The 20,559-nt window shown below is 38.9% G+C and overlaps 1 protein-coding gene across 1 annotated transcript in view; it reads left to right on the top strand.

Annotated features, from left to right (window-relative positions):
- slc44a5a (solute carrier family 44 member 5a) overlaps window positions 1-20,559 on the top strand; it is a 100,630-nt gene that overhangs the window by 44,861 nt on the left and 35,210 nt on the right. Inside the window, exon 2 of the mRNA XM_056260828.1 lies at window positions 9,558-9,606. Coding sequence (XP_056116803.1) covers window positions 9,558-9,606 — 49 coding nt within the window. The remainder of the gene's footprint in view (window positions 1-9,557; window positions 9,607-20,559) is intronic.

Genomic DNA, 20,559 nt, shown 5'->3' with positions numbered 1-20,559 from the left:
TGTCACTTTCATTGTATGTAAAGAGCAGCTTGAACATGCTATAAAATTCACCTGTTTTGTTCCTCAGATGGAAAAAAAAAAAACGTTCGTAAATAGTACAGAAGCCAGTTTCTGCCTCAGAGTATGAGATCAAGTTTAATTGTGATAAAAAGAAAAATAAAGTTACAATTACAGTAAAAAGTCATATTGTGAAATATAAAGTCACAATTAAAAGAAATAAAGTAACAATTATAAAATATAAATTCACAATTACATTCCAAAATTTGGGTTCAGTATGATTTATCTATTCATTTATTTTTTTTATTTATTGAAGAAGAATTTTGAGTTCCTCAAAGAACCTTTCAGTGAACAGGTCTTAAAAAAGAAAAGAAAAATAAGTGTGAAGAATATAAAAAAATCAAGAGTCTTTCTTCCACTATAAGTTCCAGTATTTTTAAGAGTTGAGGCTGTATTTATTTCTTCTATCTTCTATGCATGCGAGTCAGTAAATGGTAACAGAATTTAAATTTTTCTGTGATTTATCCCTGTAATAACTAACACCCATGATCCCAATTTAAACCTCAATTCCTTTGGTATTAAAGTCCCCGTGAACCGGAAGTTGCAAACGACTTTTCTCCAGTGTTGTGACGTATTTCCGAGAGAAACGGAATACTAAATGAGGCAAAATAGTGGGCGTGGCTTTTTCCCCCAACTAGCACCTGATTGGATCTAGAAAAGTAGGTGTTTTCATTCAGCCTGTCTACTGTCAGTTGAAGGGGCGTGGTTACGGATGTTAAGAAGACACCCAAACCGTCAAACCTACGTCATCAGGGAAGGTCCTCCAATGCAGAGGGGAGGGGAAATTTCAGATTTTGATTAAAGATTACAAAGCCAAAAAAATGTTTTGTGTGGATTGACTTGCATGGATGAATTGTTTACCACAAAACGATCAATTTAGGCAAACAAAGTAAGTATGGTCAATTTTGAATTCATGGGGACTTTAATGCTGAGGTAAATATCAATGGTCTAACTTCATCTAAATTGTTGCAGATCCGTGCAGTGGCACACATTAAGCTAATGTAATTAAGCCTCCCGGATGAATTAAATGTCTGTTTCCATGGAGCCGCCGAGCAGTGTTAAGATAAAGAGAAGGACATCCATCAGTTACACTGGCTTCTTATGCAAATGCTCATATAATTCTCGTGTCTAATGTTTTGCACACAACAATTCCAACAACCTATATGACAGCAAGATTTGTTTTACTTCAAGAATTGTTTTTGTTTCTCAGCTGTTCTATTGAGTTGGCTGTGATCATTTTGGGTTTCCTTTTCTATATGGCCCCTGTGGCTTCCTTCAGTGCTACATCAGACCCAGAGTTCTGGTGAGCATATCAATATACAGGCCAGAGTTTCACCTAGAGGACATCAGTCGAGCACACCTGTACAACTCTGTCTGCTTTCAGGGTTTTCCCTCTAGGGGGATGCTGTGGGATTGGGATGAGCCTGTCCACAGTAATCAATCCTGTCTATCCAAGGTACACAGAGACACTGGGCCTGTTTAACAGGATAAGAGGAGGGCGGGAGGGGTGTAGTGTTTACAAATCGCACCATGAATCCTTCATATCCCTGGCAAATGAGGACAGTCTTTCTTGCTTCCTTCTGTGTATGGAGCTTTTTTTTTTTTTTATCTTTTGGGGCCTTTGACATTGTCATGTCTTATTGACAACAATTAATTCTTTGAACCACACACAAATCACAGAAAAAAGATCCGCACAAGAAAATTGACCAAAAAGCTCATAAGATTTTATTGTCCAGAGGCCACAAATAAAGTGCAAAAGTGCAAAAAAGGGCAAGGTGCGCAAAACGTTTTCAGGTTCAACCCTTCATCAAGTGCAATGTGTTTCCAAGCATACATCTGCGGTAATGTCCGGAATCTGACTATATCCCATAGAAAATGGGTGTATGCTTGGAAACACATGGCACTGATAGTTGAACCCTAAAATGTTTTGCACACCTTGCACTTTTGCAATTTATTTGTTGCCTCTGGACAAAAGAATCGAATGGGCTTTTTGGCCACTTTTCGTGTGCGGATATTTTGATATTTTAGTTTTTTTGGATCTGCAGTGAGCAAGCTATTTCATTCATCTGTTTGGGACTAGTGTTTGGCGCTACGCATTTCCATCTCCCTTAAAACAAACACACACACACACACACACACACTGGAAAACCATTTGTATGATGACGCAAAAAAGTATCACTGATTCTTTTTTTGCATCCTGATTCATTGAATATGTTGCAAAAGACAGTGAAACGGTTAAAGATGTCCATCTATAGTGCGTTTACATTGAATAACAATTGAGAAACTGTGCAATGTGTTCTTTAGCAAATCTCAAAATCAATATTATTTTTTCATACTGTGACATATAATGTTATGATGCCTGAATTGTAGCATTAAAAATAATTGGATTTGAGTTTTTAGTGTTTTATTTTTAATCTATTTTAGTTATATATATATAGAAGTCTCAATATTGGCCAGTTATGTTTTTTTTATATATATAATTATCAGTTTATTGGTAAATTTACATCTATACTTCATGATAACATCAATGTTACCATTACCATGTTTTGTTTTTGGTCATACTGAGTGAGTGAATGAGCAGGTCACTGGCGATATGCATCCATTTTAATCTTCCTTGGTGATTGTCTATTGATTTTCAGCCATTAGCTTCATTCACAGCCGCATAACAAACCAGCAGACAAAGTTTGCCTGGTTAACATAAGCCCCAGCTCAGGTTTTTGTCTCAAAACAACCTGCGATCAGAACTGAGCACCCATGAGATGGCAAAACTGAAATTGCCTACTTCCAGAGGCAGCAGCTGAAGCATTGAGATGATTAATGGATGGCTTTCTCCAGGTGTTATAGACCTCCTTAGGCTAGACTCTGCAACCACACTGTCAGTGTGAATGGTCCTTAAGGAGGAGTTGAGCAGTGATGATAGGTAGTTATGGTGAGAATATCTCTGCGCTAATGAACAGAAAGAGAGAAACAGCCTGATATACTTCCAACAACACGTGTGCGACTGGAGCTCTGTGTGTATCTTTCCCAATACAGGCATTATATGAATTAATTTACTTTGTGAAATAAAACATGATCATCAAAAGTTGTCCATCTCACCAGAGATGCATCAACCCTACTGTACTAGAGACACCATAGTGAAGCTTGTTCTAAGAATAAAGATGTTATGAGTACTTGTCATTTGCAGTGCCGACGAGTAGCTCTCTTTCTCGGAGCGCCTACGGAAGGCCCACTCCACCAAATAGAGAGATAAAAGAACCCATCCATTCACCTCTGAAGCCTCGCTAAACTCAGGATTTCCTGGGCTTTCATTAATGCTCTGGCTCTGGGCAAAATCCACTGTATGTTTACCACAGTGGAGCGAGCTTGATGTATTTTGAGCCATGCTAAGAAGTACTCTTAAAGCGATAGTTCACCCAAAAATGAAAATTAGCCAATGTTTTACTCACCTTGAAACCACCCTAGGTGTATATGACATTCTTCTTTTAGACTAATACAATTGGAGTTATATCAAAAAATGTCCTGGCTCTTCCAAGCTTTATAATGGGAGTGAATGGGGTTTTGTTTTTGGAAGTCTTTCAAAGCGCATCCATCCCTGATAAAAGTGCTTGAAACGGCTCTGGGGGGTTAATAAAGGCCTTCTGAAGTGAAGCGATGCGTTCGTGTAAAAAAAAAATCATATTTAAACCTTTATGGACTAAAATAACTCGTTTCCAGCAGACGGCCGTACGCATGTCCACTTACGCCAGAAGAGTAACACTTGACGATGTATGACGTAGGATGTAGTAGCGTAAGCTTTGACGCCTCTCGCGGTTCAAACAATCAGGGCTGGGCAACCACATTCGTCATCACGTTGTGCGTCAAAGTTCAAGGGTAAGTCTTTCGCCGTAAATCGGCGCATATGGCCGTTTGCCGCAAGCTAGTTACTTTAGTCGATAAAGTTTTAAATATTAATATTTTTCTTATACGAATGCTTCACTTCAGAAGGCCTTTGTTTAAAATACAGTAAAAACAATTAATATTGTGAAATATTATTACAACCTCAAATAACTGTTTTCTATTTGAATATATTTTAAAATGTAATTTATTCCTGTGATGCAAAGCTGAATGTTCTGCATCATTACTCCGGTCTTCAGTGTCACGAAATCATTCTGATGATTTGTCTTTACTGTCACTTTTGATATAGGCTACATTTAATGCATCCTTGCTGAATAAAAGCATTAATGTCTTTCAAAAGAAAATCTTTCTGACCCCAGACTTTTAAATGCTAGTATTTATATAATATGCATATAATGTACATAGTTATAATGTGAGTGTTTTTGTGAACATAGCAGGGAGGCTGTGCTAGACATCATGTGCAGAGTCTGAATTATTTAAAGTGCAGGATGCCTTGTGTCTTTTAAGGAGTCGAGTCAGTCATGCAGACAATATTTCAAATCAATGATAATATTTATTTCAGTGGTGCAATTCCATTATATTATCTCGGATTCTTTTACCCAACAAAAAGTCTCAATATTTTCATGCACTGGCTATGTTTTGGTTTCGTTTTTACTGTGTTCTCTTTCTGTTTTGCCTGCCTGAGTTCCTAGTTAGTTTCCCTGGCTGTTAGTTAGTTTCTGCACACCTGTTACTGTTCACCTTGATTATGTTCCCCATGTATTTAAGCCCTGAGTTTCATTCTGTTCCTTCATATCAGACGGTCTCGTCGATGTTAATGTGGTTAAGTTACGTTCTTCTCCTGCGATCATTCTGTTTTTAGAATTATTAAAGACTTATTTGATTCCTCATGCACTTTACTTCAACCATACATGACAGAACTCTTCTTGTCAAAGAAATGAATTCAATTTCAGTTTGTGTTCTACTAGACAACAAAAACATAGCTATTAATAAAATAGACAGATTGGTTGTGTGATATATGACGTTGGACTATTTTTGTTTGATTTATTTGTGCATTATGTTTATTTTTATTTTTATTTTATTTGTATAGCACATTTAAAAACAACATGAGTTGGCCAAAGTGCTTTCCATTAAAACAGCATAAATAGCCAAAATACAAAAAGCATTAAACACAACTCCAAACCAAATACAATTAAAAAGCAAGACAACTGTAAAACAAGATACACTCAACTACTAGCTCAACCATAAGCCTGGGGAAGCAAATGCGCCCTCAACCGTGATTTAAAAACACTCAATTTAGTACAACATCTAATATCCGAAGCCAGGTTATTCCAGAGGCGGGGTGTAGCAACTGAAAAGGCACGACCCCCTTTGGACTTCAGACGAGATTTAGGGTGTATTCACACCTGCCTTGTTTGGTTCGATTGAATCGAACTCTAGTTCATTTCCCCCCTTGGTGCGGACCTTTTGGGCAGGTGTGAATACAGCAATCGAACTCGGGTGCGGACCAAACAACCGAACCGAGACCCAGCTGAAGAGGTGGTCTCGGTACGGTTCCAAACGAACTCTGGTACGGTTCGTTTACGGTGTGAACATGAACCGACCCAATTGCAAGAAAGCACTGCGCCTTTGAGTTAACAGGCTTCCGTATGAGTTGCGTTATGGGAAAGTGATCTGTTGTAGCATACTGCATTTGATAAAATGAGTCGTGGTTTGACCTGGAGCTTCGAAGAGACGAGCTGCCTTATTAACATTTGGGCAGATGCCCATGTAGCACAGCTGCCCATGTAGCACAGAATAACAGTAAAATAACAAATATTGCAGTACGAAATATCTCCATGCTGAGCCTTTTTTGCACTTCCTGATTTCCCTACTTGAGAATCCTTGTCCAATGAATGGACGACCTTAGCACACGTGTGGTTTTGTTTACAAATTGTGGTTTACTTGCAAAAAGAGCAGTGTGAAAGCGAACCGTACCAAAAAAAAAAAATTGGTATATAAAAATATTTGGTCCGGACCAAAGCAAGTGAACTATCGGACTTTCCTGGTGTGAATACACCCTTAGGGATCTTTAAAAGTGATGTTTGAGATGACCTCAATAGCCTTGTCATCTGATAGACCTGAAGAAGATCTGAAGTATATTTAGGAGCTAGGCCATGCAAGGCCTTAAAAACAAACAGTAAAACCTTAAACTGGATCCTGAAATTAACTGGGAGCCACTGCAGTGAAGCTAGTACTGGGGAAACACTGACTTGCTTCTTGGTCCCAGGCAATAACCTATAGTGCCACATTTTGTAAGAGTTGAAGGCGATTCAACTGAACACAAGGAAGCCCCAGATACAATGAATTACAATAATCCTTAAATAATTGCTCATGTTGTCTTCAATATCATTGTGTGGGCATCTATTCCCTTTATTTATTCTATTATTTATGTTTTGTGCGACACCTTTGCACTAACTGTTGCTAATAAACAAATAAGTCTGATAATTTGCAGTTTAGCCCTGTTCGATGATCATAATGGCTTCAAATATACCCATTTTATCCCCAGAAATCTCTGAAATGATTCAGTATTCAAATTGATTTTGGCCTAGTATTGGATCAAAAAGAAAATGTCACGCACCTCTGTATTGCTTTGCATTACTGATACAGTTAAAGTTGTGTTACATAGTCACAGTATATGCAGTTCTCTATTAAAAGTGGTTTAATGAGCGTTTGTCTCAAGTTTCCTGAGGTTGTGTTAATGTGCACTGCATGCATTGTGTTGTGCATGTTTTCTGTGTTTGATATTGACTTTCTTGTATGTGGTGGTGTCTCTAATTGGCTGTATCGATTGAATACCTCTGAAGGAATGAGTGTGGAGGAAGGTGAATGCACAACAGCTAGCTTTGTTTGTTTTAATCAGTGTGTAGTGCTGAAGGCCCTATGCCAGAGCAGAATTAAATCATAAGCCACATCTCCAGCGACTTTAACTTTCTTAACTCTAATTACTCTTGAATTGTAGCCCTCCTCCACTCTGAGAGTCGGGTAGTTGAGGAGAATTTATAAGGAGGTGGGCTGCCATCTTTCATTCACAGCTACACTGGATATCCACTGCAGTTTTTGTTTTTGTATTCAAATGTCAGATGGTCATGCTGTGGATAATTGAGGTCCCTGCTCTTGTGGCAGGTCGAAAATAAAAAGTAGATTAAATAAAAGATCCACAGTGTTTACATGTGGTAAAGGTTTGAGATGCGAATCCAATTAAGATCTCTTCATTTTGAACCTTGCGACATCATGTACATTATCGTGCATTTTAAGTGTTTCATCAATCATGTTGTGTTCCCAAGATACAAGATACTCGTAATTTCAAAAAATACGGTCAAGATTTCCTTTAGACAAATTAGTTATTAAATCTATTTGAGGTGTGCATTTTAGTTCCACTTTACAATATGGTTCATTAGTTAACATTAGTTAATGTATTAACTTACATGAACTAACAATGAGCAATGCATTTGTTACTGTATTTGCTCATCTTTGTTAATGTTAGTTAACAAAAATACAGTTGTTCATTGTTTGTTCATGTTAGCTCACAGTGCATTAACTAATGCTAACAAATACAACCTTTGACTTTAATAATGTATTAGTAAATGTTTATATTAATGTTAACTAAGATTAATAAATGCTGTACATGTTAACTAATGAAACTTAGTTTTACCTAAATTATATATAATCTTATATATAGTCTCATAATAGGCCTTTTGCAAGTCATAAATGTTTAAGCCATAAATGTTCAAGAATAAGGATAATTATGGGAAGATAATTATTTTGGTAATATTTTGAGTCACATTTACAAAAATAATATTACAGTATTTATAGAATTCAGATCCATTTCTTGCAATGATGAAGCTGATGCCTTGGCTACCTTTAATCACACATTGTGATTTTTAAACATATTTTAACTCAAATATTTCTATTTTATTCATGCAATATTATGCCTTTTAACTCCTAAGTTTTCTTATAATGTTAATAATTTGTTTATCTGGTATATATAAGATACTTATAATACAATTATTTTGTGTTCATCTGCCACAAAAACTATGAAGATCTCAGTTGGGGTGACAGCACTAATCTTGAATATATGCATTTACCTTTAATACAAAGAACACTCTCATTTATAGTGAAGTACTGCAAAATTAAACAAACAAAAAAAAATACCCTAAAAGGCCACTTAGTAATTTTAAATAGTTAAAAGACTAAACCAAATCAATACCTATATTTTTTAAACGGATTAATTCATATGAACCATGCCAACAAACGTATTCTCTCTCATACAACTTACATGAAAGTGTATGTAACATTTTGAGATGGTATACAGATCAAACTGTGTCCTGAATGTAACGTAATTCTGTCTTGCATATAGGATGATTTTATATTTCATATTTCATATTGCTATATTAAACGGAACATCACTACGTTATACTTGCCCCCTATGGCCACCGTCCACGGTGATTGCATGTGTCAGAAGGCTCCCTCTGCTCACTGTAGCGTTACAGGTGGCTGATGGGAGAAAAGGCGCATTGTGCTGAGCTGATGGAATGCTCAGTCACTCCGCTAAATGTGCCACGGCCATCTCCATCGATTTAGTGCCACTTCTCAGATGACAGACCAATTCAGACAAGGTGTAGTGCATGGCAGAAGCAATATGATTTGGACTGCAGAAAAAACAATTCAGGAAATACCAGGAGGGATGTGCAGTTCACATGGTTCTGAGCAATGGAAGATGAAATGATGATAGTGATGCCTTAGTGATTCGTTTAGTCTCATGAGATTGGTTTATTGTTGTTGTTATTTTGCTTAAAATGAAATATACAGCAAACCCAATGATTCATATGGACTGTATGTATATTTAATGAAGGCTTCTTGTGTATTTGTTGAAAATTAGCATATTGTTTCCACAAACGAATTCACAGGAGATCAATTTCAGCCATTCCTCTTTCCTCTAAAAGCTGAAGCAGTCACTTTAACAAAGCATTTTGTAGTCGTCGAACACTAACAGCCATCGAGAAGGAATCCAAACAGGGTGTCTTGCATTGGCATGAGTTTAAAGATTCCTCGCTGACAGACAGCCTGGCAGGTGGAACGGCGGGGGATAAAACTAGAATACATAAGCAAGCTTTATGGGATTTCCATCCTGTATCTTCTTTCCTTCTCCTACTGTATGTGAAAATACCTGCCATTTTTACTTGAATCTTCCCAGCAGTCAGTCATCCGCTCATTGACAGCAGCAATAGCAAGCAAAAGAAATCACTCTCAGTGACAGAAATTGGGAAATCCCAACCGTTTTTAATGAGAATGTTTCCACATACAGTATGTTAGCTCTTTTCCCATCTGTAACAGGTTTGATTGTTAAAAATTTATTGATGATATACAGCAGTGATCTCAATATGGGTACCGGAACCACTTTGGGTTGTAATAAGTAATAAGTGGGATAACATACAGTCAGTCGATCACAAATTAAGCCCCTTTAGGGTGATAAATGTACCTCATATTTGTCTATGATTTTCCATGCTAAACCTCATATCTCTTATACCTAATTAACGTTAGATGTTTCTTTTTTATTTCCATAGGTGAACCTCGCAAGTTTGACCCAACATTTAGAGGGCCAGTTTACAACAGGTAAATCAACCTTCATGTCCTTTCATTGTTGCAGATTTACACTTGATTTAATCCACTGGTCACATGCAGTCATCATTATTTCTGATATCGTATCCTCGTCATTCAAAAGCCATTAACAGGGGTGCGTTTCCCGAAAGCATCGTTAGCCAACTATGGTCGCAATTTCCATTGAACTCTATTGGTAACGACGGAACTTGCGACCATAGTTGGCTAACAATGCTTTCGGGAAACGCATCCCAGAATGTGAAGTAACATCCAAACCATCATGGGGACCGCCTTCTGACCTTTGACCTCTACTCACAGGTGTAATAAATTCAAAACAGCCGATGAATGTGGTGATGCACCAAGCACTTGTGGAGTATTTATTGCTATTTCTGTTGAGTGGAAAGGAGTGAAATATATATATATATATATAATATTGCAATATGGACAGTGATGATTCCTTTTGAAGTAAATAGAAACATTTAATGGACAGTAATGTTTCTGTTCACTTTATTACACCGTTTGCAATTCTCTTCTCACAGAAATATTCACCGTTGTCATGGAGATGCTCTTCTTACAGTACATTCCTTTTTATTGCATTCATTTGATCTCATATATTGCTAAATATGTATTGTAAGTGTGTGTGTATCATGTGGATCATCAACTTAAGAAATCCAATACACTACAGCTATAGAGGCTTTGTAGTCATTTAGCTGGTCTGTAAATCAGTGGACTTGATAAAACTGTGTCTAGGGCTCAGTTTATTAATATATTAATGTATCTGTGGCTAAAAGCCATATGCTGTCGGAAAACAGCACGATTCGATGGCATTTGCTCAGTAAAGTAAGTGGAATCTGAGGAGCTGTGAAACAGTCAAAAGCGGTCAGGCAGGCGGTTAACGGAGGCCCAGTAACCCATATAGAGTGATGATGGATCATTAAATAAAGAATGAGGAGACTGTTTCTGTCTGAGGAGCGGAAGGCAGCGAGTGCGGCTAGTGAAAGTGTGGCTGAGGGAGAAAGAAACTGCTGTCTTGTATTACCTCTTTTATATGGGAATATCACAGTCAGACCGTGTTCAAAGCGCAGAGTAATTTCAGTGTGATATCATTAGTATTCGTCAGGGTCCTTCTGTAAAGAGTTGTACGGTTGGATAGAGAAAGAAATTACAATATCAGCATAATGAAAGTAATGATAATGATTGTGGATTAAATGTTCTTTTATTTATTAAATAATATGTATGTATTTATTAAAATGATATGCATTCATTAATTAAATAAAATAATTTTATATTATTTTTATAAAAGTATTTGTATTATTAAATGTTATGTATTTATTAAATTAAATTACATATTTTTTTTAGAATTTTAAATTTGAATGAAAATAATTTTACATTATTTTGTATTACTTAATATTTTGTATGTTTATCAAGCCCTGTAAATTCAGGTTTCACTATCCTTGTGGAGATCATGACCAGAGGATTCATACATTGGTCCTGTCTAGTTGACTATCCAAACATTCAATGCATTTATATGCTCTAGAAAACAGATCACCCTGGTCATTTTGCTGATTCGAGGGCTGATGCTGAGAGGACATTTATCGGGGCATCTTTTGTTAAAGGTTCCTGGCATGATTGGCTTCAATGAGCCCATTAGCACTCTGATGTGAATACTTGGATGAGATGATTACACATTTGATGCAAAGCAATTACACACAGAGAGAGAGAGAGAGAGAGTCAAAGCACAAGGCATTACCCTCTAATGTCTATTGCTTTTCTGCATTCTGAGTCTTTAACAGGAGAAATTAGGGATGAATAATTCCCTGGCAGAGGTTTGAATGCTTCAGCCATTTAAATTCCTCACCAGCCCCTCTTGGATTCCCTTGAAGTGGGAAGAGGGAGACAGGAGCGATTGGCTCTTGATAGCTGGAGATGTAATTATAGATCGCGCTATGAACAGCAAAGCCGCAGTTATTCTGCGCTTTCTCTTCATGTATGATGGTTCAATTTGTTTCACCCTTTGGCTTCATACTGGAGGAGGTCAGTGAGCTTGGCTAATGGGAAGTAGATGACAGTCATATTAGAAGTCAAACGGGCTAAAATAGCCTATGTGCCTTTACTCTCAGAGTTGTATGAAGTCAGCAAATCAGATTAGAGCTTTCCAGATCGAGAAAGTGCTTTCCAGTTTTTGCGTGGAGTATGCAACAGATGGCCATGTCCTTTTATGCTTGTTAGTTCCTGCTCTCATTATAGCTTGCCAATCATCTTGCTTACCTGTTTTTAATTTCTGTCTTATGCCGCATTCCAGACATAGTTGGGAACACCCCAATTGAAATTTTGATGGCGGCGTGACTCAATTTGTGTTTTTCTGTCAATTAGGGCATAAACAAAAGTCATGACACAAAATGCTCACGTTAAAACAGTTGATAAAAAATAAGAAAATATTAAGGCGAAAAAATAAGCAAAAAACAAGGTATCTTATATATTACATTATAAACACTACCGGTCTCATGTGAAAACTTAACTGTTTCATGAGGTGGAGATTTCTAATAAATTTGTATGATGTGATTCGTTCTGAAATAATTTCTACGATTTTATTTTTAAAAAAAGTATGAAGGTCCCATTAAACTAAACCATCAGTTTGAAGTGAGCAGATCATAAAACACATGAATGGGATTGTACGAATTGATACAATTTAGCTACCAATCTGCCAAAATGTTAAATACTTACGAATTGCCATAAGTGTGTTGTATAAACCTAATTTTCTGGTATACTCGTCAGTCGACATCATCTTTGAAATTGTCAAGTGACGCTTCTCACTGAAGCCCGTGTTGATAGATCTACCCTGAATTCACGAGTCGGATGTTTGACTTTGAGTTCCATTCCAGTCATTATTTTAAGTGAAATGTCCTTGAATTAGAAAGACTCATTATTTATTTCCTGTGCCTACTCCTCTATCTACCTACTCCTACTTCTTAAGCCTTGTCAAGCTAGCCCAGCGATTAGTGACTGTGAAATAAAACTCCAGACCTTTGAATCCTTTGTGTAACACCACATCATTACATGAGTATAATAGTCCTTGCACATGGGCAGCAGTCTCATTCAGGGAGAAACACATGTACTCGACTGGAGCCAGTCAGAGTACTCTGCTGCCTGTCAGCACAGTCAATCTGCCGTCCCTCAAAGGACTTACACACAGCGGTGATATAGAGCTGCTATTCACAGGTCAGCTTAACACACACTTACCAATGGACATCTCCGAAAGCTGGGAAATTCTACCTTTGCTGGCAGTATGAGGCAGAAAGACAACAAGGCACATATGAATTTAATGTTTATGTCACACACTCAAAAAAATGATATGTTGGCTTTAATTCATTTTATTTCGTCAACAGGTTCCACATAACTAGGTTATGTTAAACAAACATAATTTGTTATGTAACTTCAACATAATTTGTTCATTTAACTTCAACATAATTTGTTCATGTAACTTCAACATCATGGAATTAAGTCATTTTAAGCAACTCTATTGAAGTAGTCTCAAAGTGATTTTTTAAAGGCTTCCTGACATGATTCAGGTATTTTTTATATTCATTCATTCATATTTCATTTATTTTAGTAACACATAATTAAATTGTTAGACTATAGCTAGCTGTTTGCTAGTGTTACGAACTGGCAGGAATGAAGCAGAGAGTGAATCCAATCGCAAGCACTTTAATGATCCAACAAACGAGTAATCCAGGGTAAATACAGAGAACAAGGTACACGGAACTAGGAACCTCGCAACATCAAACAATAACCGACAGCCAACAACTGAAACACAGGGGTTTAAATACACAGACAAACAAGCTAAACAAGATAACAAGGGGGCGTGGTTAATCAGAAACACATGGGGAGACTAATCAACAAAACGGGGAACAGCTGAACATGAAACAAGACACATGGCAGGATAACATGACAAACACGGAATCACATGACAGACAAGAACAAGGAACAAAACACAAAACCCACACCGTGACAGCTAACAGTAGCACATATTAGCATCTTAAATGCTAAGATTAACATGCTCAGTCAATCAAACAGTTGAAATAATTAAATCAGTCCACAGCCAAACAAAATGCTCCACTCTTCTCCACAATGGTAACCCACTGTAATTTAAATGGTGCTAATAATTCAAATGCAATTGAACATTAAACACAATTACACACTATCAAGTCTTCCCCTTTTGTCATTTTCTCAAAAAAACATAAAATAACACTTAATTTTAACATTTATTCTCTCTTAATTCAACCATATGCAAAGCATGCTGGGCACTAACAAGCACTGCCCAGTTTTAGTTAATGCAACACAAATCAATCATGTAATCCAACACAAGTGGATTAAGTAAACTTAAATGTTACATATATTTAAGCAGATTGAACACAATCAAATTAAGTTCGGGCAAAATGGCAGTTGGCTCGCACTATACTGCCACCCTCTGGATGTAAGAATTTTTCACTTAACATAAATGGTTTGTGTTTAGGCAACGCATTAGGATTTTGTACTGTTAAGTTGAGACATAATTACGTGGACCTTACTAGAAAAAAAAACATTTCAAGTCAAAAAACACAATTATTATAAGTAAACTAAATATAAATATATTATGTAAAGTGCACAACCTTCCTAGTTCATTTTTTTGAGTGATCCTTGTTCAGATTTTGGTTTCAGATTTGTCTGTCTGTCTTTCTGTCTATCTATCTATCTATCTATCTATCTATCTATCTATCTATCTATCTATCTATCTATCTATCTATCTATCTATCTATCTATCTATCTATCTATCTATCTATCTATCTATCTATCTATCTATCTATCTATCTATCTATCTATCTATCTATCTGTCTAACCCTAGCAATTAAACATGTCAACAACACCTAGTAACATGCTAGCAATGTACTAAAAATGCTAGCTTCATAACATGCAAGCAAAGCCTAAGAAAATGCTAAAACAGGTTAGAAATGTGTTAAAACATGCAAGCAATGTTACTAACTTGCTAAAACACAATGTGCTAAAACATGCCAGCATCTAGAAACGTGCTAGGAAAATGTTAAAAACATGCTAGAAGAATCATGTTAGCAGCATGCTAGCTATGCCTAACAGAATGTTTGGGTATTCTTTGACAGATTGCATGGATTTAAAACCTTCAAACTTCAAGCTTTTAAAACAACTGGCCAGGCTCTCTCAAGCCAATATTAAAGTTTTTTCCTGACAAACTTTTTAATCTAGTTTGTATTGCTGCCTGATTGGATAAGCACATTCCATTTACACTTGACCACAAAACATGGTGTGTCTATGCAAAACATTGCGTCATGCAATTGTAAATACCCCAAGCAAACTCTTTTTGTCCTTGTTTTGTTTCTAGAGTAATAGTACACTGGATACTAGTATAAAGAAAGGGAGATTTTCAAACAATTACTTTGATTTCAGGCAATAACCTGAGTTATAGAGCCATTTGCTTTAAACCCAGAACACTTTTTTTTCAACATTTATAACTCTCACGTGCTTTTGTAAATCCGTTGATTATAAAATTTAGCTTTTCAGTTTTAGAGTTTCATCTGATCAGAAAATAAATATGAATCAGTCAGAGAGGTACAGTATCTTTGAATTTTATTTAAAATTTAAAGTCAGCAGTTAGTTAAATTCAATTAAGCGGGTTGAATTAGATTTTACTGAGTTTGTGATCTGTTCTCTTGCTGTTCTTGGAAGTACAGTCTAATGGAGCGACTGGGGGATATTACTTCCATCAATCTTTTGATGTGTAAAGTTACTCCTCGTGTCATCATTGAGTGTCAGAAATCTGCAGAAAGCTACTATACAGCCTCTGTCAAGAGCATCGGCAGTCGTCTAGCATCTAGCCTCTGTTGGCTTCTGATCTGAATTGGTGATCTGTTCTTTGGAGATTTGATGGGAGCTTGAGAAGAGTTTTTTTTTTAGGCGTGCACAATATAGCAGATGCTGATAATAATTTGTTTAATGTTATGGTATGTAACTAATATGATGCCCATAAATGTAAATCTGTACTAAAACAGCTTTCATGCTACAGGGTTTCACATGCTTTAAAGGAATATTCCAGGCTCACTTCAAGTTAAGCTAATTTGACAGCATTTGTGGCGTAGGCTAATGTTTATTACGGCAAAAAGTAATTTTGACTTGTCCGTAGCAAAAATGGAGGTCACTGTGAGGCACTTGCAATGAAAGTTAATGCCACCAATATTTGGAGGATTTAACAACAGAAATGTGATTAATTTTATAAAAGCATTCGCATTCATTTTTAGGTTAAAAGGATGTATTATTTGAGCTTTTTAAATCATTTTTACAGTCACTTTAAAGTTTGTTGCATTGTATTGTCATCTCAATGAAATTGGATATAATTTAAAAAAAAAGGTTAGTAGTTTTTTCCACACTGAAATCAAGCTTTTTGTTTGTCTTGTGGCTATACTGTTGAGTATTTTAATGGTCACGATTTAGCCCCGTTCACTTATATAGTAAAGCCTCAGGTCGAAATGTTTTTTAAATGTGATCAACATGATGCCACAAGTTCTGTGAATTCTTGCACTTAACATATTGAACCCGGAATATTTCTTTCTAAATCAGTTCTTAAAACATAATAATGTACAGTAGATGGATAACAGTGTATGTAAGTTGGCATTGGGTTTACTGTTCCTTTAATGAGTAAAAACTGTACTGTAAACTGTATGATCCTACACGGCTATTAACCAAACCATTGAAAAGTTAGGGGCAGAAATGGAAACAAAGTGACCGGCAAAATGGTTGATTGGAACAAAACTCTATTAACATGGAAAGATGTATTTACCACTCTTTGCTTTATCACATCATGTCTGGTTTGGACACGGTCTTAGTCTATGATTCGTCCTGTGACAGATTTCATTTGACACATTCGGCAACCTAAGGCTCAGAATTCAGAGAAAACGAGGTATTAAAATTGATCTCAAGTCAAATCAAAATTTAATCAGAAAAGTTGTAAGCCATTTTTCTTAGTTCCAGTGATGGCGAGGGTGAAATCCACAGGGCATATGAGCTGATGGGCGAACCACTTTAGAAGCGTCTCTGAGAAGAGATGAGACATGAGAGTGTCTTCTGGCAGGACAGCAGGTGAGGTTGTGCTGGAGGAGCATGAGAGCATGAGGATAATCAAGACACTGGCAGCACAGAGATTAAAAGACTGCAAATAATTGACAAGAAATGTATTACAATGAAAGTCACTCAATCCATGTTGGAGTGTTGGGAAAAAAATATACTTTCAGAAAGAAGCAGGTAAGAACAGAGAAAAGGGTCAAAAGTGCAAAAAAATAAAAAACAGGAAGAGACAGTGAAAAAAACAGTTCAATTATTTAGCGAGAGAGAGATGTGTTTGTAAGAGCAGTTCCTCACGCTGGTTCTCAGGCACCTCTGACCAGCTGATGCAGCTCTCTGCTCTTTCTTTGTTCATCCTTGAGAATCAAGTTGAGATCTCTACAGCACATTAGCACTGACCAATCGATTGATAATTCTGAGTTTGAGAAAATCACTGTGAAGTTATCACAAGCCTAACATCAGACGAGACGGGTTGAAAGACGCCTTCTTCTTGTTTACCTGACCAGCTCTGTGACTATCATATCAGTGACTTTCACATGAAAACTGCCTGCACTTCCGACTTCTTCCAACAACTTGACTGTATGCCTTTAAAGTATTGCTGAGTACTGATAGCTGGGTGCTAGGGTGTTATGGGTGGTTGTTAGCATTGCTATCTGGTTGCAAGGGCATTGCTACTGTAGCTGGTTGCTAGGGTGTTGCTTGTAGTAGTGCTTCTTGTTGTGGTTGGTTGCTAGCAGGGATGGAAATTAACTTTTTTGTCCACCGGCCACTGTGGCTGGTGGATTTCAAAATCTACCAGCCACTCAATGTTTTTACCAGCCACTTTCTTGTTTTTAACCGACAATGTGTAACTGCATGTGAAAATTAATACTACAAGAATACTTAAGCAGTTTATTTAATCTCAAGTCTCAATGAAATACTGACATTTTCTCTTTCTCTCACCCTCGGCCTCATCCACCTAATCTGTAATTTATTTTTGTTTTGATGATAAATTGAGCCAGCCTCCAAAAGTAAATAACCTGTCCTGTGATTTTTTTTTTCTCTCACACAACATTCTCCAGACACGGATTTATGAGCTATAGTATGTTGGTTGCCTTTACATTAGAATAATATTTAATATAATCTAGATATGAAATGGAATAAATAGCATTCAATACAAAATGAATATGTCTCATATATTGAAATCAAGTTTTATGTGATAAAATATTTGCTTTGTTGTGCATTAGAACCCCATCAGGCATTTAATACAAAATAATTTATTGAAGCATCCAGATACTTCACCACGTGACAGCAGCTAGGCTCCTGATTGGTTAACGCGGCGCGAATTGACGCCAAAGTTCAGATTTTTCAACTCGGGCGGCAGACGCGAATTCGCGTCAAACGCGTGAATGCACAAAAGCACTCAATAAAATCATGCGCGCGGAACGCGTCAGACGCTCGAACTTGCCGCGCGAATGAGGCGTATTCGCATCTACCACGGCGCGCTCTACACCTCATTCGCGCCGTAGGAATTTTTTACGCGCGTAACGCGTCTTTGCATTGACTTAACAATGAAATCACTCGCGCCAGACGCTCTAATCTCGTTTGGTGTGAACGCACCATGATGTTTTCTCTGCAGACCTCTACACCTGCGATGTAACGCCACATTTTTGTTTGAAGTTGTGCCTCCTCTAAAAGTGTCCGCCGTCACTAAACGGGCCGCGCCCTTCTTGTCCGAACTGCACGCAGAACTCACAAAGTCCTGGAATGCCCCGCTCTCTGCCAGAACTCGCTCCGACTCTTCCGCCCCGCTTCGCGTTGTGGACGGAGCCGCAGAAAAGGGGTATCTTTCCATTTCCCCTGTAGAGGACCTGGTCGCTGCACATTTGTGCCCACCCTCCACGAGATGGCGCTCATCACCTGTGCTTCCTTCTAAAGCCTGCAGAGCGACTTTGAGCTTCCACGCCCGCGCTTACTCAGCCGCCGGCCAAGCAGCCTCTGCACTTCACTCCATGACCGTCCTCCAGATTCTACAGGGTGATTTACTGCGTGAGTGGGACGAGAGCGGAAAAAATCCCCCCTCAGTCGCGGATTTGAGGAGCGCCACGGACATTGCCCTTCGCGCTACAAAATCTGCTGCTCAAGCCCTGGGGAAATGTATGGCCGCCATTTGCGTGTCTGAAAGACATTTGTGGCTCACACTCGCCGACATGGGAGATTCCGAGCGCGCTGCTTTTCTCAACGCCCCGCTCTCTCCATCCGGCCTCTTCGGATCTGCTGTCACGGGTATCGTTGACCGTTTCTCCGAAGTGCAGAAAGCCTCCCAGGCCATGAATCTTTTTCTGCCTCGTCGCGCTAGCTCCTCTGCAGGCCACTCACGTGACCAGCCTCCTGCACGAGCCCCACCCCAGCGCCCAGCTCAGCACAGTCAGACTTCTCAGCGACGCCAGGGCGGCCGCCCTCGTTCTCGCTCTGACAGCCGCCACAGACCGCCGCCTCCCCGGGGGCCTCGGTCCAGGATCACGCTGAAACCTGATCACTCAAAGTCTGCCTAGCACAGCTGAGAAAAAGACGGCGCTCTCCCGCCGAGGCCGGACCGCCGTCAAAGTTTCGCCCTCTGTTAGTCCCCGCTCACGCGGCTACTACAGCAGTGTACCCCGCCATTACCAAGCCGGTCCCCTTTCCCGCTTGCATGAGCACAAACGCCGTTATCACGGCGACCCAGAGAAATCTCAAAAAGAGCATAAAAGCCTCACGTGTAGAAAATGTGCCCACAACACTGTGTTCACTCATACACAAAAGCATTTCAGTTCCCGTGTGTCTCACAGAGCCCACTCTCATAAAGCGGTTCCAACCCGCTCAAATTTCAGAGTGCATAAGCGCGCCCACGAGCCCGTGTGCACGTCCCACCTCTGCTCACTCTGTTACACAGCCCTTAAACTCCTCTCTGAGTGTAAGTCCCGCTGTCATAAACACGATGAGCGCGCCCGCGCGGCCCGCTGTGTGCAGCAACGGGGACCATGTAGCCATTCACCCCTTAGCGTTATGCTTCAAAGCGTGGGAAGCTATTCCGGGAATTTCCCAGTGGGTGCTAAACACAATAAGGCTAGGCTATCGCTTACAGTTTCACCGCTGCCCTTCACGTTTCCGAGCGCGGCTAGAAACTATTGTGAACCCAGAAGCAGTGACTCTGCTCCGTTCAGAGATAGCAAAACTATTGTGCAAAAGGGCTATAGAGAGAGTCCCTCTATCTATGAGCGAGTCGGGGTTTTACGGCCGTTATTTTCTAGTTCCAAAGAAAGACGGCGGCCTCAGACCAATCTTAGACCTCAGATTTCTGAACAAAGTTCTCATGAAGAGACCGTTCAAATGCTCACTATCAGAAAACTCCTCGCGCATGTGCGCCAGGGGGACTGGTTCATTTCACTAGATCTGAAAGATGCCTACTTTCAGATTCAGATAAATCCCCTTCACAGGCCATTCTTACGTTTCGCCTTCGAAGGCCAGGTTTATCAATACACCGTCCTTCCGTTCGGCCTATCCCTAGCACCCCGCACGTTTACGAAGTGCATGGATGCGACGCTCGCCCCCCTGCGGAGTCAGGGGCTGCGAATACTGAACTATTTGGACGACTGGCTGATTTTGGCACAATCACAGAGAGAGCTACTGTCTCATCGTACAGTTCTCCTCGACCATCTGAAAAGTTTGGGCCTCTCTGTCAACTGGACAAAGAGCGCACTTCAACCCAGTCAGACTATCTCCTTCTTGGGTATAGAGCTAGACTCGGTCTCGATGACGGCTCGTCTGTCTACACAGCGCGCGCGCCGTGTTCAGCATCTCGCCGCATCCTTTCAGATGAACAGA

The sequence above is a fragment of the Rhinichthys klamathensis genome, unplaced genomic scaffold, assembly GCF_029890125.1.
Source record: "Rhinichthys klamathensis goyatoka isolate OS25496 unplaced genomic scaffold, OSU_Roscu_1.1 h1tg000178l_1, whole genome shotgun sequence".
Taxonomy (NCBI): Eukaryota; Metazoa; Chordata; class Actinopteri; order Cypriniformes; family Leuciscidae; genus Rhinichthys; species Rhinichthys klamathensis.
The sequence above is the reverse complement of the archived record's forward strand: the minus strand, read 5'-3'. Positions and strand labels throughout refer to the sequence as shown.